Genomic DNA, 20388 nt, shown 5'->3' with positions numbered 1-20388 from the left:
ACTGACTTCATCAATAAGTGCATCAATGATGTGGTCCCCACAGTGACTGTACGTACATATCCCAACCAGAAGCTATGGATTACAGGCAAATTCCACACCAAAAGGTTAGAGCTGACGCTTTCAAGTAGCGAGACACTAATCCAGATGCTTATAAGATATCCCGCTATACCCTCAGACGAACCATCAAACTGTCAAAGCTTCAATACAGGACTAAGATTGAATCCTACTTCACCGGCTCTGACACTCGTTGGATGTGACAGGGCTTTCAAACTATTACGGACTACAAAGGGAAACCCAGCTGCAAGCTGCCCAGTGACACGAGCCTACCAGATGAGCTAAATGCCTTTTATGTGTGGTGCCAGGACAACAACCTCTCCCTCAACATGAGCAAGACAAAGGAGATGATTGTGGCCTACAGGAAAAGGAGGGCTGAACACGACCCCATTCACATCGACTGGGCTATAGTGGAGTGGGCGTGTCATGTATTGTCATGTTGTGTCTTGTTTCTGTCCTTTCCCTTCACCCTGTCTCCCTCTGCTGGTCGTTATTAGGTTACCTTTTCTCCCCCTCTTTCCCCCAGCTGTTCCTTGTCTCCTCCTAACTACCTCGTCACCCCTTTTCCCACCTGTTCCCTTTTTCCCTCTGATTAGTCCTCTATATCTCTCTCTGTTTTTGCTCCTGTCTTTGTCGGATTCTTGTTTGTGTGTCTCATGCCTGAACCAGACTATCATCGTGTTTGCTGCAACCTTGTCCTGTCCTGTCGGAATCTTCCTGTCCATCTGAGCCCACGTGTGTTCATCATTAAAGAAACTCTGTTTGTTAATTCGCTTTTGGGTCCTCATTCACGCACCTGACAGAAGAATCCGACCAAGAATGGACCCAGCGACTTCGGATCCTCTCCACTCAGCCGTCGAGATCCAGGGAGCGATGCTAGGCAGACACGAGCAGGAATTGTCTGCTGCTCGACATGCCGTTGAGACCCTGGCCACCCAAGTCTCCAACCTCACAGAACAGGTTCACCATCTCCGCCTCGATCCACCGGCCACTTCCAGGGCTTTCGAATCTCCGGAGCCCAGAATCAATAACCCGCCGTGTTACTCTGGGGAGCCCACTGAATGCCGCTCGTTCCTCACCCAGTGTGATATTGTGTTTTCTCTCCAGCCCAACACTTACGCCAGGAGCACTGCTCGTGTCGCCTACGTCATATCTCTCCTTACTGGACGGGCTCGTGAGTGGGGCACGGCAATCTGGGAGGCAAGGGCTGAGTGTACTAACCAGTATCAGGACTTTAAGGAGGAGATGATACGGGTTTTTGATCAATCTGTTTTTGGGGAGGAGGCTTCCAGGGCCCTGTCTTCCCTATGTCAAGGCAATCGATCCATAACAGACTACTCTATTGAGTTTCGCACTCTTGCTGCCTCCAGTGGCTGGAACGAGCCGGCTTTGCTCGCTCGTCTTCTGGAGGGTCTCCGCGCAGAGGTAAAGGATGAGATTCTCTCCCGGGAGGTTCCTTCCAGCGTGGATTCCTTGATTGAACTCGCTATTCGCATTGAGCGACGGGTTGATCTTCGTCACCGAGCTCGTGGAAAGGAGCTCGCGTTCTCCGTTGCCCCCCTCTCCGCATCACTACCATCTTCCTCTGCCGGCTCGGGAGCTGAGCCTATGCAGCTGGGAGGTATCCGCATCTCGACTAAGGAGAGGGAACGGAGAATCACCAACCGCCTCTGTCTCTATTGCGGTTCTGCTGGTCATTTTGTCACTTCATGTCCAGTAAAAGCCAGAGCTCATCAGTAAGCGGAGGGCTACTGGTGAGCGCTACTACTCCTGTCTCTCCTTCAAGATCCTGCACTACCTTGTCGGTCCATCTACGCTGGACCGGTTCGTCAGCTTCCTGCAGTGCCTTAATAGACTCTGGGGCGGAGGGCTGTTTTATGGACGAGACCTGGGCTCGGGAACATGACATTCCTCTCAGACAGTTAAGGGAGTCCACGGCCTTGTTCGCCCTGGATGGTAGTCCTCTCCCCAGGATTCAGCGTGAGACGCTACCTTTAACCCTCACTGTTTCTGGTAATCATAGCGAAACCATTTCTTTTTTAATTTTTCGTTCACCTTTTACACCTGTTGTTTTGGGCCATCCCTGGCTAGTTTGTCATAATCCTTCTATTAATTGGTCTAGTAATTCTATCCTCTCCTGGAACGTCTCTTGTCATGTGAAATGTTTAATGTCTGCTATCCCTCCTGTTTCCTCTGTCTCTTCTTCACAGGAGGAGCCTGGTGATTTGACAGGGGTGCCGGAGGAATATCACGATCTGCGCACGGTGTTCAGTCGGTCCAGGGCCACCTCTCTTCCTCCACACCGGTCGTATGATTGTAGTATTGATCTCCTTCCGGGAACCACTCCCCCCCGGGGTAGACTATACTCTCTGTCGGCTCCCGAACGTAAGGCTCTCGAAGATTATTTGTCTGTAGCTCTTGCCGCCGGTACCATAGTCCCCTCCTCCTCTCCCGCCGGAGCGGGGTTTTTTTTTGTTAAGAAGAAGGACGGGTCCCTGCGCCCCTGCATAGATTATCGAGGGCTGAATGACATAACAGTGAAGAATCGTTATCCGCTTCCTCTTATGTCTTCAGCCTTCGAGATCCTGCAGGGAGCCAGGTTTTTCACTAAGTTGGACCTTCGTAACGCTTACCATCTCGTGCGCATCAGGGAGGGGGACGAGTGGAAGACGGCGTTTAACACTCCGTTAGGGCACTTTGAATACCGGGTTCTTCCTTTCGGCCTCGCTAACGCTCCAGCTGTCTTTCAGGCATTAGTCAATGATGTCCTGAGAGACATGCTGAACATCTTTGTTTTCGTTTACCTTGACGATATCCTGATTTTTTCACCGTCACTCCAGATTCATGTTCAGCACGTTCGACGTGTCCTCCAGCGCCTTTTAGAGAATTGTCTTTTTGTGAAGGCTGAGAAGTGCACTTTTCATGCCTCCTCCGTCACATTTCTCGGTTCTGTTATTTCCGCTGAAGGCATTAAGATGGATCCCGCTAAGGTCCAGGCTGTCATTGATTGGCCCGTCCCTAAGTCACGCGTCGAGCTGCAGCGCTTTCTCGGCTTCGCGAACTTCTATCGTCGTTTCATCCGTAATTTCGGTCAGGTGGCAGCTCCTCTCACAGCCCTTACTTCTGTCAAGACGTGCTTTAAGTGGTCCGTTTCCGCCCAGGGAGCTTTTGATCTCCTCAAGAATCGTTTTACATCCGCTCCTATCCTTGTTACACCTGACGTCTCTAGACAGTTCGTGGTCGAGGTTGACGCGTCAGAGGTGGGCGTGGGAGCCATTCTTTCTCAGCGCTCCCTCTCTGACGACAAGGTCCACCCTTGCGCGTATTTTTCTCATCGCCTGTCGCCGTCGGAACGTAACTATGATGTGGGAAACCGCGAACTGCTCGCCATCCGCTTAGCCCTAGGCGAATGGCGACAGTGGTTGGAGGGGGCGACCGTTCCTTTTGTCGTTTGGACTGACCATAGGAACCTTGAGTACATCCGTTCTGCCAAACGACTTAATGCGCGTCAGGCGCGCTGGGCGCTGTTTTTCGCTCGTTTCGAGTTCGTGATTTCTTATCGTCCGGGCTCTAAGAACACCAAGCCTGATGCTTTATCTCGTCTCTTCAGTTCTTCAGTAGCCTCCACTGACCCCGAGGGGATTCTCCCTGAGGGGCGTGTTGTCGGGTTGACTGTCTGGGGAATTGAGAGGCAGGTAAAGCAAGCACTCACTCAAACTCCGTCGCCGCGCGCTTGTCCCAGGAACCTTCTTTTCGTTCCCGTTCCTACTCGTCTGGCCGTTCTTCAGTGGGCTCACTCTGCCAAGTTAGCCGGCCACCCTGGCGTTCGGGGTACGCTTGCTTCCATTCGCCAGCGTTTTTGGTGGCCCACCCGGGAGCATGACACGCGTCGCTTCGTGGCTGCTTGTTCGGTCTGCGCGCAGACTAAGTCCGGTAACTCCCCTCCTGCCGGCCGTCTCAGGCCGCTTCCCATTCCCTCTCGACCGTGGTCTCACATCGCCTTAGATTTTGTCACCGGACTGCCTTCGTCAGCGGGGAAGACTGTTATTCTTACGGTTGTCGACAGGTTCTCTAAGGCGGCTCATTTTATTCCCCTTGCTAAGCTTCCTTCTGCTAAAGAGACGGCACAAATCATCATCGAGAATGTTTTCAGAATTCATGGCCTTCCGTCAGACGTCGTTTCGGACAGAGGTCCGCAATTCACGTCTCAATTTTGGAGGGAGTTTTGCCGTTTGATTGGGGCTTCCGTCAGTCTCTCTTCCGGCTTTCACCCCCAGTCTAACGGTCAAGCAGAACGGGCCAATCAGACTATTGGTCGCATCTTACGCAGTCTTTCTTTTCGCAACCCTGCGTCTTGGTCAGAACAGCTCCCCTGGGCAGAATACGCCCACAACTCGCTTCCTTCGTCTGCGACCGGGCTATCTCCTTTTCAGAGTAGCCTCGGGTACCAGCCTCCGCTGTTCTCATCTCAGTTCGCCGAGTCCAGCGTCCCCTCCGCTCAGGCTTTTGTCCAACGTTGCGAGCGCACCTGGACGAGGGTCAGGTCTGCACTTTGCCGTTATAGGGCGCAGACTGTGAGGGCTGCTAATAAGCGTAGAACTAAGAGTCCTAGATATTGTCGCGGTCAGAGAGTTTGGCTCTCCACTCAGAACCTTCCCCTTAAGACCGCTTCTCGCAAGTTGACCCCGCGGTCCATTGGTCCGTTCCGTATTTCCCAGGTCATTAATCCTGTCGCTGTTCGACTTCTTCTTCCGCGATATCTTCGTCGCGTCCACCCGGTCTTCCATGTCTCCTGTGTCAAGCCCGTTCTTCGCGCCCCCGCTCGTCTTCCCCCCCCCCCCATCCTTGTCGAGGGCGCACCCATCTACAGGGTCCGTAGGATTTTGGACATGCGTCCTCGGGGCCGTGGTCATCAGTACCTAGTAGATTGGGAGGGGTACGGTCCTGAGGAGAGGAGTTGGGTTCCCTCTCGGGACGTGCTGGACCGTGCGCTGATCGATGATTTCCTCCGTTGCCGCCAGGTTTCCTCCTCGAGTGCGCCAGGAGGCGCTCGGTGAGTGGGGGGGTACTGTCATGTATTGTCATGTTGTGTCTTGTTTCTGTCCTTTCCCTTCACCCTGTCTCCCTCTGCTGGTCGTTATTAGGTTACCTTTTCTCCCCCTCTTTCCCCCAGCTGTTCCTTGTCTCCTCCTAACTACCTCGTCACCCCTTTTCCCACCTGTTCCCTTTTTCCCTCTGATTAGTCCTCTATATCTCTCTCTGTTTTTGCTCCTGTCTTTGTCGGATTCTTGTTTGTGTGTCTCATGCCTGAACCAGACTATCATCGTGTTTGCTGCAACCTTGTCCTGTCCTGTCGGAATCTACCTGTCCATCTGAGCCCACGTGTGTTCATCATTAAAGAAACTCTGTTTGTTAATTCGCTTTTGGGTCCTCATTCACGCACCTGACAGGGCGACAGTTTCAAGTTCCTTGGTGTCCACATCACCAACAAACTATCATGGTCAAAACACACCAAGAATGTCTTGAAGAGGGCACGACAACACCTTTTCCCTTCAGTAGACTGAAAAGATTTGGCATGGGTCCCCAGATCCTAAAAAAGTTCTACAGCTGCACCTTCGAGAGCATCACCATCTGGTATGGCAATACGATTGGATAGTGTGCAAACTCCGTGCATGACAATTCTCCCTAGGCGTTACCATCCTGTGTTAGTGGGCAAGTGGGAATGATCAAAATCAAAACCCAGCCCTCATGTAAGTCATTGCATTTACACTAATCTCACAAAACTCTGTTTTGGAATATATTGACTTTATGAACAACGTTATCCTACTTACACTTTTTTGACAGTTTTGGCACTGGAATAAATAATTCTGACCAATATCGATGACACAGTTTTCAACTAGAGATGTTGGTTTTTGTGTTCAGTTGCCCTTGGTGATAGGCCCTGTGATGAAACTCCTCCCAAGTCTTGATGTCTCTGAGAATGTCAAGTAAAAATAAGATATTAATTTAGCAGAGGATTTTATCCAAAGTTAATTACAGAAATGTCAACATTGACAGTGACACAAACATTCAGTATATGTGGCCCATGCGGGATTCAATCGCACAATTCGATGTTCTTTACACCGTGCTCTATCCCAGGGGGCCAGAAAAAGGGCAGTTATTGGAAAATATATAGGTCCATTATAATTTCGACATACTTTCGACATATATGTAGTTTAAGCTACGGATTGAAACCGTAGTTTGCCCCACCTGCTCTAACCCATTGATCCATTGGAACCATTATCTGATGATATGTTGAATGTCCCAAGTCCCTTATAAACAATATGAACATGACACCTCTCTTCTCTCTGGCACCCTATAGGTGGGCTGTAAGGTGGCCGTTACTCTCTTCCTGTATTTCCTGGCGACCAATCACTACTGGATCCTGGTGGAGGGGCTGTACCTGCACAGCCTCATCTTCATGGCCTTCCTCTCAGACAAGAACTACCTGTGGGCGCTCACCATCATCGGCTGGGGTGAGTTTTTCTACACACCCTGCAGGATACAACTTTCTGGTTCCAGGTAGGACCATTTTACCTAACGAGGTACCCTCAAAAAACTCTTTATGATGAAACGGTTTTTACCTTGAACCTAAAAAGGTTCTAGAACCAAAAAGGGTTCTACTAAGGAACCAAAAAATGGTTCTCCAGGGATAGCCAAAGAATCCTTTAAGGTTTTATGGTACCTTTTTTTCTAAGAGTGTAGACCAGTGATTCAGCCCATTGACTTTTCAAGTTGTCTTTTTTGCAGCCATTTCAGAAGATTGATTTATCGTATGAATTTGGTTCCTGGGGCGTTAAAGTGGCAATCTGCAGTATAAAACAATAACGACGCGTGCACCCCATCACTGTTTCAGTAAACTGCTGGGGATGGTGCTGGAGAAATGTAACCACGCTCAAAATCATAGACAGAGCTAAGGCTGCAAGGACAGGCCATACTAAGGACTGGCCGTCCATGATTTCAAATTATAGTTTGAGTCATATCTTGAGGCAATACAGTGTTTGTTCACATTTACATTGTTTACAAAAAAATTGGTAAAGCAAGCTTACTGTATATGTTGGGATCTGACGGGGAATGACAGTTGAACTAAACTAATGAGGCATTTATTAGTGATATTCTTCAAAAATCAATGGGTATATACAGTGGGCGATTTTAGCATGTAAATGTTGGTGGGGCAAAACATTTAAAAAAGTGGAATGCATGCCAGCAAAGCCACTAAACAATATATTAATTGCACTATAACAGTGGAAAACGGTGCCCGCAAACTGTTAGGGTTTACATAAAGCTGTTCCAACAGCAGTCCCAACATCTTACCACTGTTACACCTGGCTATTAGCGGAGCCTTGTCTGGCTGCAAAACAGTTCATTCAGCCTCATTTACTGTCTTTAAAAAAAACATAGCTGATATGGCTGACTTGCTTAAACAAATGTGGTTTCTAATGACAATTGAGATTGTCCAAACTATGGCATAAGGGGACGACAAGCGGATAAGAGGCAATCCATAATTCCGATTAAGACAACAACCGAGCTAGGACTGTTATATTTGTCAATATAACTATCTGTTTAGCACTTCTGAAATGTACAATAACATAATTCAGAACATGGGCCGTTCTTACAGTGCTCTCCCTGTACACCGAGTTAGAACCGTAGGATAAATAAAGGGGGCATATAAGCAGACAATGATTTACATTACAATTACAATATTTGATGACTACATTTCTCTAAAACAGGTTATAGACTACAGTAGAACAGTCAGAACAGTGGGCTACTAACATCTTACTACACAACATACACTTAGCATTACTTTCTTAGTTACAGTATACATAACTCCCTGGCACATTACATAGTTTATGAAGCAACAAACAATATATTTTTGGACTCACATTGTTGTGCTCGGCTGACTTGAACAGGAAGGTGGCGTGGTAGTCCTTCGAGTTAACAGTTGTTTTGAGCGCGGCACAAATCATCCTTCATTGATAGCATGGCCAATGTTAGATGTTTATCATTATAAACTTGGAAAAGAACCCCTTAATCCCAGATTTGGGATCACAGAGCCACTGTCACTGATTCCTTCCAAACCACTCATTGTTGAATTTGCGATTTCCAACTTGTGAAATGTTTATGTCCAATGGCCGATGAGCACCGATATGTTTTATCTATAATTTCTCTTCATTATTTATCTTCATATGACAAGGATTAAACATGATTTGCCAGTAGATTGTCGACTTGATTCATGATGATGACTGCTCGCTAAGATTGTGAAAGTATGATGTTGACATGATCAGTCCAATCAAAGCTACTGTACATATAACGTGATTTGACATAATTTTATCTGTGGCCAATGACCTTGAGCCTTCTTGGATGGGCACTTCTATGGCAGCAGCCGAAGGGCTAGAATTTTCAAGGTCTGCTCTTACACTTGGCAGTGAAGTGAAGTCCCCAGTGACAGAACACTGAGCCAATCACAGCGCAACACCCTGTATTTTCTGCTGGCCTGCCCCACCACCACCACAGAAAGCACTGCGCTAGACTGAAACACCTGCATTTTGGAGCTGACTTACTCAAGAAAACAAAAAAGAGACCCTGTTTGTATGCAGCTTTATTAACTCAATGATATGTATTATTTTTTACAATGTTTGTAAACTGATATGTGACATGTATTAATGCCAAAAGAACATGCAAAACACGTTAATGCTAAAAATGCTCTGAATGACTAGTCGCCACTGGGTATATATCATTAATCTAAAAATCCAAAAAAGGGTTTAAAAGCAGCCACAGATTGCCTCTTTAAACACTCCTCCATGTGTTGCGAGATCATTCCTAAAGACAATTATGTACTTTTTACTTTACACATTTCCCTGACACCCAAAAGTACTTGTTACATTTGGAATGCTTTGCAGGACGGGAAAATAGTCTAATTCACACACTTATCAAGAGAACATCCTTTGCCATCTCTACTGCCTCTGATCTGTTGCCTAGTTAAATAAAAGTTCAATAGAAAATAACAAAAATATCTGGTGGACTCACTAAACACATGCTTTGTTTGCTAATTATGCCTGAGTGTTGGAGCATGCCCCTTGCTGTCCGTAAAATAAAACAAAACAAAGAAAATGGTGCCGTCTGGTTTGTTTAATATAAGGAATTTTAAATGATTTTTACTTTTGATACTTAAGTATATTTGATCAATTCCATTTACTTTTAATACTTAAGTATATTTAAAACCAAATACTTTTAGACTTTTACTCAGGTAGGATTTTACTGGGTGACTTTTACTTTTACTCGAGTCATTTTCTTTTAAAGTGTTTTTCCGTTTACTCAAGTATGACAATTGGGTACTTTTTCTGGAAAAGACCCCCTGGAAAGATACCTTTGTTGTGTATGTAAGATAGCACAGATGGGAATTCAACATTATTCAACATTCATCTATTTCACCCACCTACCGCTTTCCCTCCCTCTCTCATAGGTGTCCCTGCAGTGTTTGTGTCTATTTGGGTCAGTGCGCGAGCATCACTGGCAGACACTCAGTGAGTCCCTTTATACATAATTGTTTGTACATCACAATTAAGTGAATAATCACACTTAACAGCAGCTATTCTACACACATTTGCAGGTGCTGGGACATCAGTGCGGGAAATCTGAAGTGGATCTATCAAGTCCCAATTCTTGCAGCCATTGTAGTAAGCAAATATTTCATTTTCACCTAGACTCATGCACTTCACAAGCATTGGTCTCTTGTCCCTTTTTTATTGTTTGATAGCATCCTTGATTTCACATCAAACATTGTATTTGACACAATCCAAATCAACTCAAAAGCTGAAAGGTACTATTTATTGGTATTCATATCATGAATACGGTGTCCGAAGTCAGAGTGACTGTTACACACCAACTCCTTGTGACTCTGAGGCTGTCTTAATATGGACACCTTACATGTATTTCTAACTCTTCCTACAGGTGAACTTCTTCCTGTTCCTCAACATCATACGAGTGTTGGCCTCTAAGCTGTGGGAGACCAACACAGGCAAACTGGACCCCCGTCAGCAGTACAGGTGAGGGGCTGCATTAGACTAATAAACAGTAAAAGACTGACAATAGACTAGTAGTAAACTAGTAATGCACTTGTAATAAACAGCACTAGTAGTAGCATGGATCAATTAATGCATACATGCTTTATGCATATGATACAACCCACAATTTCTTCACTTGCGATAGAGCCTAGGCTAGTTTTTCCCGATTGCATGACATGTGACTGTAAATTTGTGTTTTGAAAAATATAATTTGAAATCAGAAATCACCATGCATGGTATGGGAATACACTGGCTGTATTTTGATGGTAAATCCTACGTTGTCTTACATAGCTTCACGTTTCTCTAAATCAAGGCCACTTTATTCAAACATAGATAAATAGCATATTACACTGCTATAATATTATCTGTAAAATTGTGTCTGCTCCTGTCCACAGGAAGCTGTTGAAATCCACCCTTGTCCTGATGCCCTTGTTTGGAGTGCACTATATGGTGTTTATGGCTCTACCCTACACTGAGGTTACGGGCCTGTTGTGGCAGGTGCAGATGCACTACGAGATGTTCTTCAACTCTTCCCAGGTCAGACACCCCAAAGGGCAAATACTCCCTGAGAGAAAAACATATATTTTTCAGTGTTTTGATCGTGTTTTGAGGTTGACGTTTATTGTCATGAGTCTTGTCCTGGAGGCAGAACTGAGTGATTTCCCCATAGATAGGGCAGCTGAAAAGTAACAATTGCCTATATTGTAAAAATGTATGAAAACAAACATTTGATTTTTGGTCTTAATTTAATTTTGGGATAGGCGTCCCGCTTCCAGTGAAACTGAAGGGCGCGCAATTCAAATAAATAATCATAAGTTATGGATATAAACATTTAGGTACATATAAGTGTCTTATATCGGTTGAAAGCTTACATTATTTTAATTTTACATTATTTTAATTTTACAATATGTTTATTATTTTACAATAAAAAATCTAAGAAAAAAGACAGCAATACTAACAATGACATTCATTGTACTGTTGAATGGGATGGCCAATTTAGAGGACAAAACAAAACTTAACTCACACATACACAAAATAAAACTAAATCCTATTAGGTGGTACATGTATAACAAGACAGCATATAGTCATTACAAGCAGTGTAGTTAAGCCAAAAATAAATATTGAGTGGAGTACAGCACAGAGTAGCAGCAGATCGTCAACCCAGTTATGAAGCGGGACTAGACCATTTATCCAGTATCGGCTGCCATATTTTGTAACACATTGAACTTCTATTGGAGGTATTGTATCGAATCTTTTCCATATGTATTACATTCCCTAAATCCTTTTCCATATGTATTACATTCCCTAAATCCTTTTCCATATGTATTACATTCCCTAAATCCTTTTCCATATGTATTACATTCCCTAAATCCTTTTCCATATGTATTACATTCCCTAAATCCCGTAACCACATTTCAAAGGTAGGTACAGTCTCCAGTTTCCAAAATTGCAATATGAGCCTTTTGGCTAATAGAGTACAAAGAGAGACAGCTTTCCCTTCGTGGTTATTCCCATCAACTGTACCAAACAGAGCGGTCAATGGGTCTGGGGCTAGAATTCTATGAAAGGCTCTAGATAAGTAATCAAAAATGAGAGCCCAGTAAACATGTAACTTAGGACATGTCCAGAAAATCTAATGTGGGACTATTTGGCTTCATGCCATACTGTGGGATATGTGTCCTTACGAAATTCCTGATTTGAAAGCTTACATTCTTGTTATCTAACTGCACTGTCAGATTTACAGTAGCTATTACAGCAAAAACATGTCACGCGATTGTTTGAGGATGGCGCCCCACATCAAAATATTTTTACACCGGCACAGGTTTCATAAATTCACAAATAGTGATTAAATTTTCACTTACTTTTTGAAAATCTTCCTCTGATTTGTCATCCAAAGGGTTCCAGCTATAACATGTAGTGTCGTTTTGTTAGATAAAATCCTTCTTTATATCCCAAAAATTCTGTTTAGTTAGCACCATCGATTTCAGTAATCCAGTTGTTCAACATGCAGAGAAAGGAATCCGAAAATCTAATCTTTGTTTCAACAAGTCAAAATATGTTTCTATTTACTCCTCAGATTGCCTAAAATGTAATCAAACTATAACATACTTCTTATGGAAAGAAGTATGTTCAATAGGTAACCGATTTTAGCAGGTGCGTCCTGTCTTCATGGCACACGCAAACACGTATTTCCAAGACTGTGTTCCTGTACTAAAACTGATATTACGTATTCGTTTTTGAAGTTACAAGCCTGAAACATTGAACATAGACTGCTGACACCCTGTGGAGACCATAGGAATTGCATCCAGGGAGCTAATTTTCAATATGACCTTATACTTGCCATTCTAGGAGGATGGTCTCTCTCTCAAAAAAATTCTGGTTGGTTTTTCTTTGGATTTTCTTCTACCATATCTATTGTGTTATATTCTCCTATATTATTTTAACATTTCTTCAAACTTCAAAGTGTTTTCTTTCCAATGGTACCAATTATATGCATATCCTGTCTTCAGGGCCTGACGAATTCATTCAAGTGGAAATTGAGAAAAATTTTGAAAAGATGGGCCTAGCCCTAAGAAGGGTTAGGGTTAGGCATTATGATTAGCAGTGTGTTTTTTTGTGTGGCTGTGTCAGTTAGAAACCACTCTGCAGAGCTGCCTCCAGAACAAAATTAATGACGAAAAAAGACTAATCTGCCAAATTTATGCAGGCTATTGTCCATCAACTGTTGATGACTATTAATGACAGATTTATGTTATATCCTAAAAATCTGTCCTATGTCCTGTTCATAAATATTGAACAGCACTGAATGTATTTCCTTTATCTAAACTTGGCCTTTTTCCCTTTTATCCTTTCAGGGATTCTTTGTGGCATTCATCTACTGTTTCTGCAATGGGGAGGTAAATGCAGAACAATCTACCTCATTTTGAATATCTACGGAAGTCCAGAGAGGACATATGAATAAAAAATGTTTTTCCCTATGTCGAGGTTACGACTTATCTCATAATCACTACATAACAAAACTTGTTTTTGTCAAGATCAAGATATAATCAAAAGTTACACACATCATCTAATAATTTGTTCAGATGCACAACAATCACTTAATCAAGGAGCGCTGTGGCTGCGCTGATGTTTTAAGCCTTGAGCAATGCTTGACAGGCAATTGTCTCCCTAGCTGCGTGCCCCAAAGACTACAGCCAATCGCATGCAAGGAATAATGCAGCTAACTTGGCTAGTCTTGTGAGCTAGCTAGTTAGCTAAGTAGCTTGTTACCTATACTGGTTGTTAGTGTGCATAACTGTGTATAAATATCCTAAACAAATATATAAACGCAACATGCAACAATTTCCAAGATTTTACTGAGTTACAGTTCATATAAGGAAATGTAAATAAATAAATTGGGCCCTAATGTATGGATTTCACAGGACTGGAAATACAGATTTGCATCTGTTGGTCACAGATACGCTACTTGACCAAAAGTATGTGGACATCTGCTCGTCGAACATCTCATTCCAAAATCAGGGGCATTAATATGGAGTTGGTCCCCCCTTTGCTGCTTCAGCAGCCTCCATTCTTTTGGAAAGGCTTTCCACTAGCTGTTGGAACATTGCTGCAGGGACTCACTTCCATTCAGCCACATGTGCATTAGTGAGGTCGGGCACTGATGTTGGACGATTAGGCCTGGCTCGCAGTTGCCATTCCAATTCATCCCAAAGGTGTTCGATGGGGTTGAGGTCAGGGCTCTGTGCAGACCAGTCAAGTCCTTCCACACCAATCTCGACAAACCATTTCTGCATGGACCTCGCTTTGTGCACTGGGGTATTGTTATGATGAAACAGGAAAGGGGCTTCCTCAAACTGTTGCCACAATGTTGGAAGCATAGAATCGTCTCTCCAATGTCATTGTATGCTGTAGCGTTTAAGATTTCCCTTCACTGGAACTAAGGCTCCTAGCCCGAACCATGTGAAACAGCCCCATACCATTATTCCTCCTCCACTAAACTTTACAGTTTGCACTATTCATTCGGGCAGGTAGCGTTCTCCTGGCATCCGCCAAACCCAGATTTGTTTGTCGGACTGCCAGATGGTGAAGCTTGATTCATCACTCCAGAGAAGATGTTTCCACTGCTCCAGAGTCCAATGGCGGCGAGCTTTACACCACTCCAACCGATGCTTGGCATTGCGAATGTTGATCTTAGGCTTGTGTGTTGCTGCTCTGCCATGGAAACCCATTTCATGAAGCTCCCAACGAACAGTTATTATGCTGAAATGTCTTCCAGAGGCCGTTTGGAACTCGGTAGTGACTGTTTCAACCAAGGACAAACGATGTTTATGCAGTACATGCTTTAGGACTCAGCAGTCCCGTTCTGTGAGCTTGTGGAGCCCAAAAATCCTCAATGGGGGACATGTCTGGTGAGTATGCAGGCCATGGAAGAACTGGGACATTTTCTGCTTCCAGGAATTGTGTAAAGATCCTTGTCACATGGGGCCGTGCATTATCAGGCTGAAACATAAGGTGTTGGTGGCAGATAAATTGGCTTCAGGATGGCACAGTATCTCTGTGCATTGAAATTGCCATTGATAAAAGGCCATTGTGTTTGTTTTCCGTAGCTTATGCCTGCCCATATCATAACCTCACTGCCACCATGTTGGGCTCTGTTCACAATGTTGGCACCAGAAAACCTCTTTCACACATGACACAATACACGTGGTCGGAAGTTGTAGGTCGGTTGGACATATTGCCAAATTCTCTAAAATGATGTTGAAGGAAGCGGATTATCTTGGCAAAGGAGAAATGCTCAGTAACAGGGATGAAAACAAATTTGTGAACAAATTTCGAGATAAATAACCTTTTTGTGCGTATGGAGTGGGTGAGCTCTATTCCTGGAATGCTCACAGGCTGATGAATCAGGATGCTGCCTTGTAGGCTGTTTCATATGTAAGGCTCCTTGCAGACATTGTTGGCAGAATACGCTGCATTCTGAAAATATTAAGACCTCTTTACTTTTTCCACATGTTGTTACATTACAGCCTTATTCTTAAATGGATTACATACATTTTTTCCTCATCAATCTACACACACTACCCCATAATGACAAAGCGATAACAGGTTTTTAGAAATATTTACAAATGTATTAAGAATTTAAAAAAACAAAATACCTATGCTATGAGACTCAAAATTGAGCTAATGTGCATCCTGTTTCCATTGATCATCCTTGAGATGTTTCTACAGCTTGATTGGAGTCCACCTGTGGTAAATTCAATTGATTGGACATGATTAAGAAAGGCACACTGTCTATTAATGTCCCACAGTTGACAGTGCATGTCAGAGCAAAAATGAAGCCAAGAGGTTGAAGGAATTGTCTGTAGAGCTCCAAGACAGGATTGTGTTGAGGCACAGATCTGGGAAAAGATACCAAAGAATTTCTGGAGCATTGAGGATCCCCAAGAACACAGTGGCCTCCATCATTCTTAAATGGAAGAAGTTAGGAACCACAAACCTTTCCTAGAGCTGGCCGCCCATCCAAACTGAGCAATTGGGGGAGAAGTGCCTTGGTCAGGGAGGTGACCAAGAACCCAATGGTCACTCTGACAGAGCTCCAGAGTACTTCTGTTGAGATGGGAGAACCTTACAGAAGGAAAACCTTCTCTGCATCACTCCACCAATTAGGCCTTTATGCTAGAGTGGCGAGACGAAACCCACTCCTCAGTAAAAGGCACTAGACAGCTCGGCTTGGAGTTTGCCAAAAGGCACCTAAATGACTCTGACCATGAGAAACAATTGAAACGCCTGAATTCCAAGCGTCACGTCTGGAGGAAACCTGGCACCATCCCTACGGTGAAGCATGGTGGTGGCAACATCATGCTGTGGAGATGTTTTTCAGCGGCAGGGACTGAGGTGCCAAAGGTGCTTCCACAAAGTACTGAGTAAAGGGTTTGAATACTTATGCAAATGTGATATTTCAGTGCATTTTTTGTATAAATTTGAAAAGAATTCTGAAACTTTTTTTGCTTTGTCATTATAAGGTATATGCAGTTCATTGCATGATTAATATAATTCACCAATACATTTCTTGGTAGTCCAAAAAATATTGCTATCTGGTTGTGAATCACAGCTGGCCTGGTACATTATTTGCTGCCTCCACCAATTCGGGATGCACTGTTTCAGTTTCAATGACTTAATATTTTGGACAAAAACGGATGAATGTAACTAATCTAATCAAATGTCACGATTGTTATAATAAGTGGACCAAGATAAAGCATGGTATGGTTCCATCCTCTTTATTATGAAGTGAAACTCAAAGAAAACAATAAATGCAAAACAAAATTGTGAAGCTGCTATAGTGCTCACAAGCAACTATACATAGACAAGATCCCACAAAACACAAAGGGGAAATGGCTGCCTAAATATGATCCCCAATCAGAGACAACGATAAACAGCTGCTTCTGATTGGGAACCATACCAGGCCAACATAGAAATATAATCACCTAGATGACCCACCCTAGTCACACACCGACCTAACCAACATAGAGAATAAAAAAGCTCTCTATGGTCAGGGCGTGACATCAAATCAAACTTTATTTGTCACAGCGCCAAATACAACAAGTGTAGACCTTACCGTGAAATGCTTACTTACAAGCCCTTAACCAACAGTGCAGTTCAAGAAGAGTTGAGAAAATATTTACCAAATAAACTTAAGTAAAAAATAATTAAAAGTAACACAATAAAATAACAATAACGAGGCTATATACAGGAGGTACCGGTACCGAATAATTGTGCAGTGGTTCAGGTTAGTTGAGGTAATTTGTACATGTAGGTAGGGGTGAAGTGACTATGCATTTATTTACAAGTCTCTGCTAGGTAAAGCCCCGCCTTATCGCAGCTCATTGGTCACCATAGCAGCACTCACCCGTTGCACGTGCTCCAGCAGGTATATCTCACTGGTCACCCCCAAAGCCATTTTCTCCTTCGGTTGTCTTTCCTTCCAGTTCTCTGCTGCCAATGACTGGAACGAACTGCAAAAATCTCAGGAGTCGGGACGAGACAAACAGACAAACAGGCAGCATTTCTCAACCAGTCGAAATCATGAATCAGCTGCCATAATTTTTATAGATATATACAAAGCAATGTCAATTGAAAAAAGGTCAAACGAAATGAAGTGCAGCTACTTTGCAGTCATTCCAGCTTCAGGTTGACGTGATTTTAATGCCAAGCAAAATCGTGTCTCTTTAGCTCATTATTATGGATGTATCGAAATAAATGTTGTGAGAAAACAGCTTAAACAAATGTAAATGCAGCTACTGTTGTTATTCTGGCTGCACTGCTTGACTTGACTGTAAGGCCATAGTTGGCTACCTAGCAAACAAGGGATAAGAATGTTGCCAGCCAGTATGTCAATGGAACACTTAGAACAAATGACTGGGTCGCGTCCATAGATACAGAACAAAAAAAACAAAAAAAAGACTGGGTCGCGTCTCTGGCAACCAAACCGATAGAATGAATGACCAGCCGGCTTGGGTAGCAACCCTAGATTTGTGTCGGAACTATATCTTGTGGAAGGATGAAATAGTATGAATACATTTAACAAAATAACGTTTTTAATGAAAATGTGTCAATTATTATTTGAATATGTTGGTAACCCGTTGTATAAAAGTGATAATGCCCTCGAAGCAGGTGTTTCGTCTCGGGCCTAACAACACCTGTGCCAATATATCCTCCAAACACCGGCTTCTCGGGCATTATCACTTAAGTGTGCAGTCTGAACGCTTGGAGAGAGAAGCGCTCTGAATTTACGAACAGACTATCTGACAATGCTCTGAATTTACGAACATCTAATCTAATTATCTAATGTTCCCTTGTTAGATTTGAGCTAATCTTGCTCTTGCTATTAGTATTTGATATTGTTGTTGATGTGCATAACTGAGGGAGAGAGAGCCTACCTTTTCATGGTTGTTTGATCAATAGGACTGTAAAGTTCCCAAATGTAAGACTCCCGTGATATTTACATATTTTTGTGGCTTTTGCAAAAAATGCGTTCTAATAATCTAAAGTCGTGCTGTTACTACTGCCTGTAAACACACAGTCCGGTTCAAAGTGAATGATGGCAGGCCCGTGTGGCAAATAGCTTTTTTGCATAAAGGGCTACTGTAGCTCTGATTGGTTAGGGTGCACCGGTCGGCGTAGACTCCGGTCCCGGATGAGACAGATGTTTTTATTAGGTTTTATTTACAGCAGTGTCTATTATTTGTCCAAACACACGGCCGCTTTCTCATTGTTTATTGCCATAGAATTTTCACAATTGCCTTAGTCTGTCATTCCCAAACAATCAATGAATTTATGAAGACGAGCATATCTAAGTGCTCGCTTGTCAGAAAGTGTAGCAGATTTTTATACGATTTAATGTTGCTTAAACACTGTCAGTTCCACTTTAATTCCTGTCTTCCCAGGTGCAGGCGGAGGTAAAGAAGGCATGGCTACGGCGGAGCCTGGCCTTGGACCTCAAACAGAAGACCCGGGTGACCAGCAGTGGGGGCGGGGGCAGCTGCTACTATGGCGGCATGATGTCACACACCACCACCCACAGCGTGAGTCTGACTGTGGCCAATCCCAGAGGAATGTCCCTGAATGGGGCAGGGGCCCCCGGGATGGGAGGAGCTGGGGGAAGCAATGGGGGAGGGGGAAGCAGGCAGCCACGCCTCACCTCCTCCTTCCACCCCCTCACCAACCTGCCAGGTTACGTGCCCAGCAACACGGAGACCCCCAGGCAGAAACTTGTTATTTGGAGGCCTGGGGTGGGGGCTGAGGCCGGTGTTAGTGCCTTTCCCAGGAACCCCAGGGCTGCTAGCGAGGGGATCCAAGGGGGTGGTGGTGGAGCCAAGACAGAGCCTGCAGTCTCTGTGCCCCAGCGGTTGGGAGACGAGGACCCCTGCTGCTCTTTGTCTCTAAAGGAACTAGAGACCATCTTGTGAACTGGAACTGTCAGATCTATGGCTTCTAACAGTGAGAGCAGCACTGTATCAGATGGCTTCACTTATCCAGATTCCTGCCATGGATCCATATCAAGGCTCCATTCAAGTGATCTCCAATGACCTATTTGAATCTCCCCTGAATCCCTCGTTTGACTGATGTCTGAAGACTTAGCTAAGTACATTTAGTTGGGGTTAAAGAATCATTGTGTGTAAACTGGTCTGATGACACGATTATCAGTAGAACATTGATCCAAGGATCATGAAGAAAAAACATGTACTTGTAGCATGATTGGTGATTTAATTTATCAGTGGTTGTAATAAAGAACCCAATGACTAGTGAGTTGCTGCACCCATGATGGAATGTGGAGTCCTGCATGCCTTTCTACACGTGCCATATTTGTTTGACAGACTATTGTTTTTCCTTTTATATTTGCCTGTCTGTCTGCTTGTCTGCTTTCTCTGATCTCTTCTCTGTCTGCCTAACAATTCATGCACTATTCGTCTATTGTAGTGAGATGTAATTTTTTATCTGAGAAAAACATGGAAATTAAGCTTTTACAGCAATGAATAAGCAGCAGTAGGATGCATTTGAAGACATCCTTACCTGGGGCCCATCGCCCAATGAGCAAAACTGGTGCATTTAAAATCCCAATACACTTTACCATAAAACAATAATAGATTAATAAAATAACAAAAACACATGTCTAAAACAGTAAAATATCAGCTCAGGATTTACCTTCTTTACAGATTTACCTTCTTTACAGATGTAAAGAAATTGTTATTTTGGATAGTGATAGCACACTTGCTATGTACAATGCATTCGGAAAGTATTCAGACCCCTTCACTTTTTCCACATTTTGTTACGTTACAGCCTTATTCTGAAATGTATTAAATTGTTTTTATTTATTTATCAATCTACACACAATACCCGATAATGACAAAGCAAAAACAGGTTTTCAGGTTTTCAATTGTTGCAAATGTATTCAAAATAAAACAAACGTAAATATCACATTTACTGTACATAAATATTCAGACCCTTTATTCAGTACTTTGTTGAAGCACCTTTGGCAGCAATTACAGCCTTGAATATTTTGGGTATGACGCTACAAGCTTGGCACACCTGTATTTGGAGAGTTTCTCCCATTCTTCTCTGCAGATCCTCTCAAGCTCTGTCAGGTTGGGTGGGGAAAGTTTCTGCACAGCTGTTTTCAGTTCTCTCCAGAGATGCTCAATTGGGTTCAAGTCCAGGCTCTGGCTGTGCCACT

General features: G+C 43.7%; 1 protein-coding gene across 1 annotated transcript in view; it reads left to right on the top strand.

Moving 5' to 3' along the window:
• The window catches only part of pth3r (parathyroid hormone 3 receptor), a 62536-nt gene extending 42464 nt beyond the window's left edge, over positions 1 to 20072 (top strand). The window contains exons 7-13 of the mRNA XM_036946628.2: positions 6416 to 6569; positions 9557 to 9617; positions 9704 to 9770; positions 10045 to 10139; positions 10553 to 10694; positions 13013 to 13054; positions 18602 to 20072. Coding sequence (XP_036802523.2) covers positions 6416 to 6569; positions 9557 to 9617; positions 9704 to 9770; positions 10045 to 10139; positions 10553 to 10694; positions 13013 to 13054; positions 18602 to 19123 — 1083 coding nt within the window. The 3' untranslated portion in view covers positions 19124 to 20072. The remainder of the gene's footprint in view (positions 1 to 6415; positions 6570 to 9556; positions 9618 to 9703; positions 9771 to 10044; positions 10140 to 10552; positions 10695 to 13012; positions 13055 to 18601) is intronic.
• The last annotated feature ends 316 nt before the right edge of the window (positions 20073 to 20388 follow it).

Source organism: Oncorhynchus mykiss, chromosome 16, assembly GCF_057628025.1.
Source record: "Oncorhynchus mykiss isolate SJ-2025 chromosome 16, ASM5762802v1, whole genome shotgun sequence".
NCBI classification, from domain to species: Eukaryota; Metazoa; Chordata; class Actinopteri; order Salmoniformes; family Salmonidae; genus Oncorhynchus; species Oncorhynchus mykiss.
This window is presented reverse-complemented; position numbering and strand designations above follow the sequence as displayed.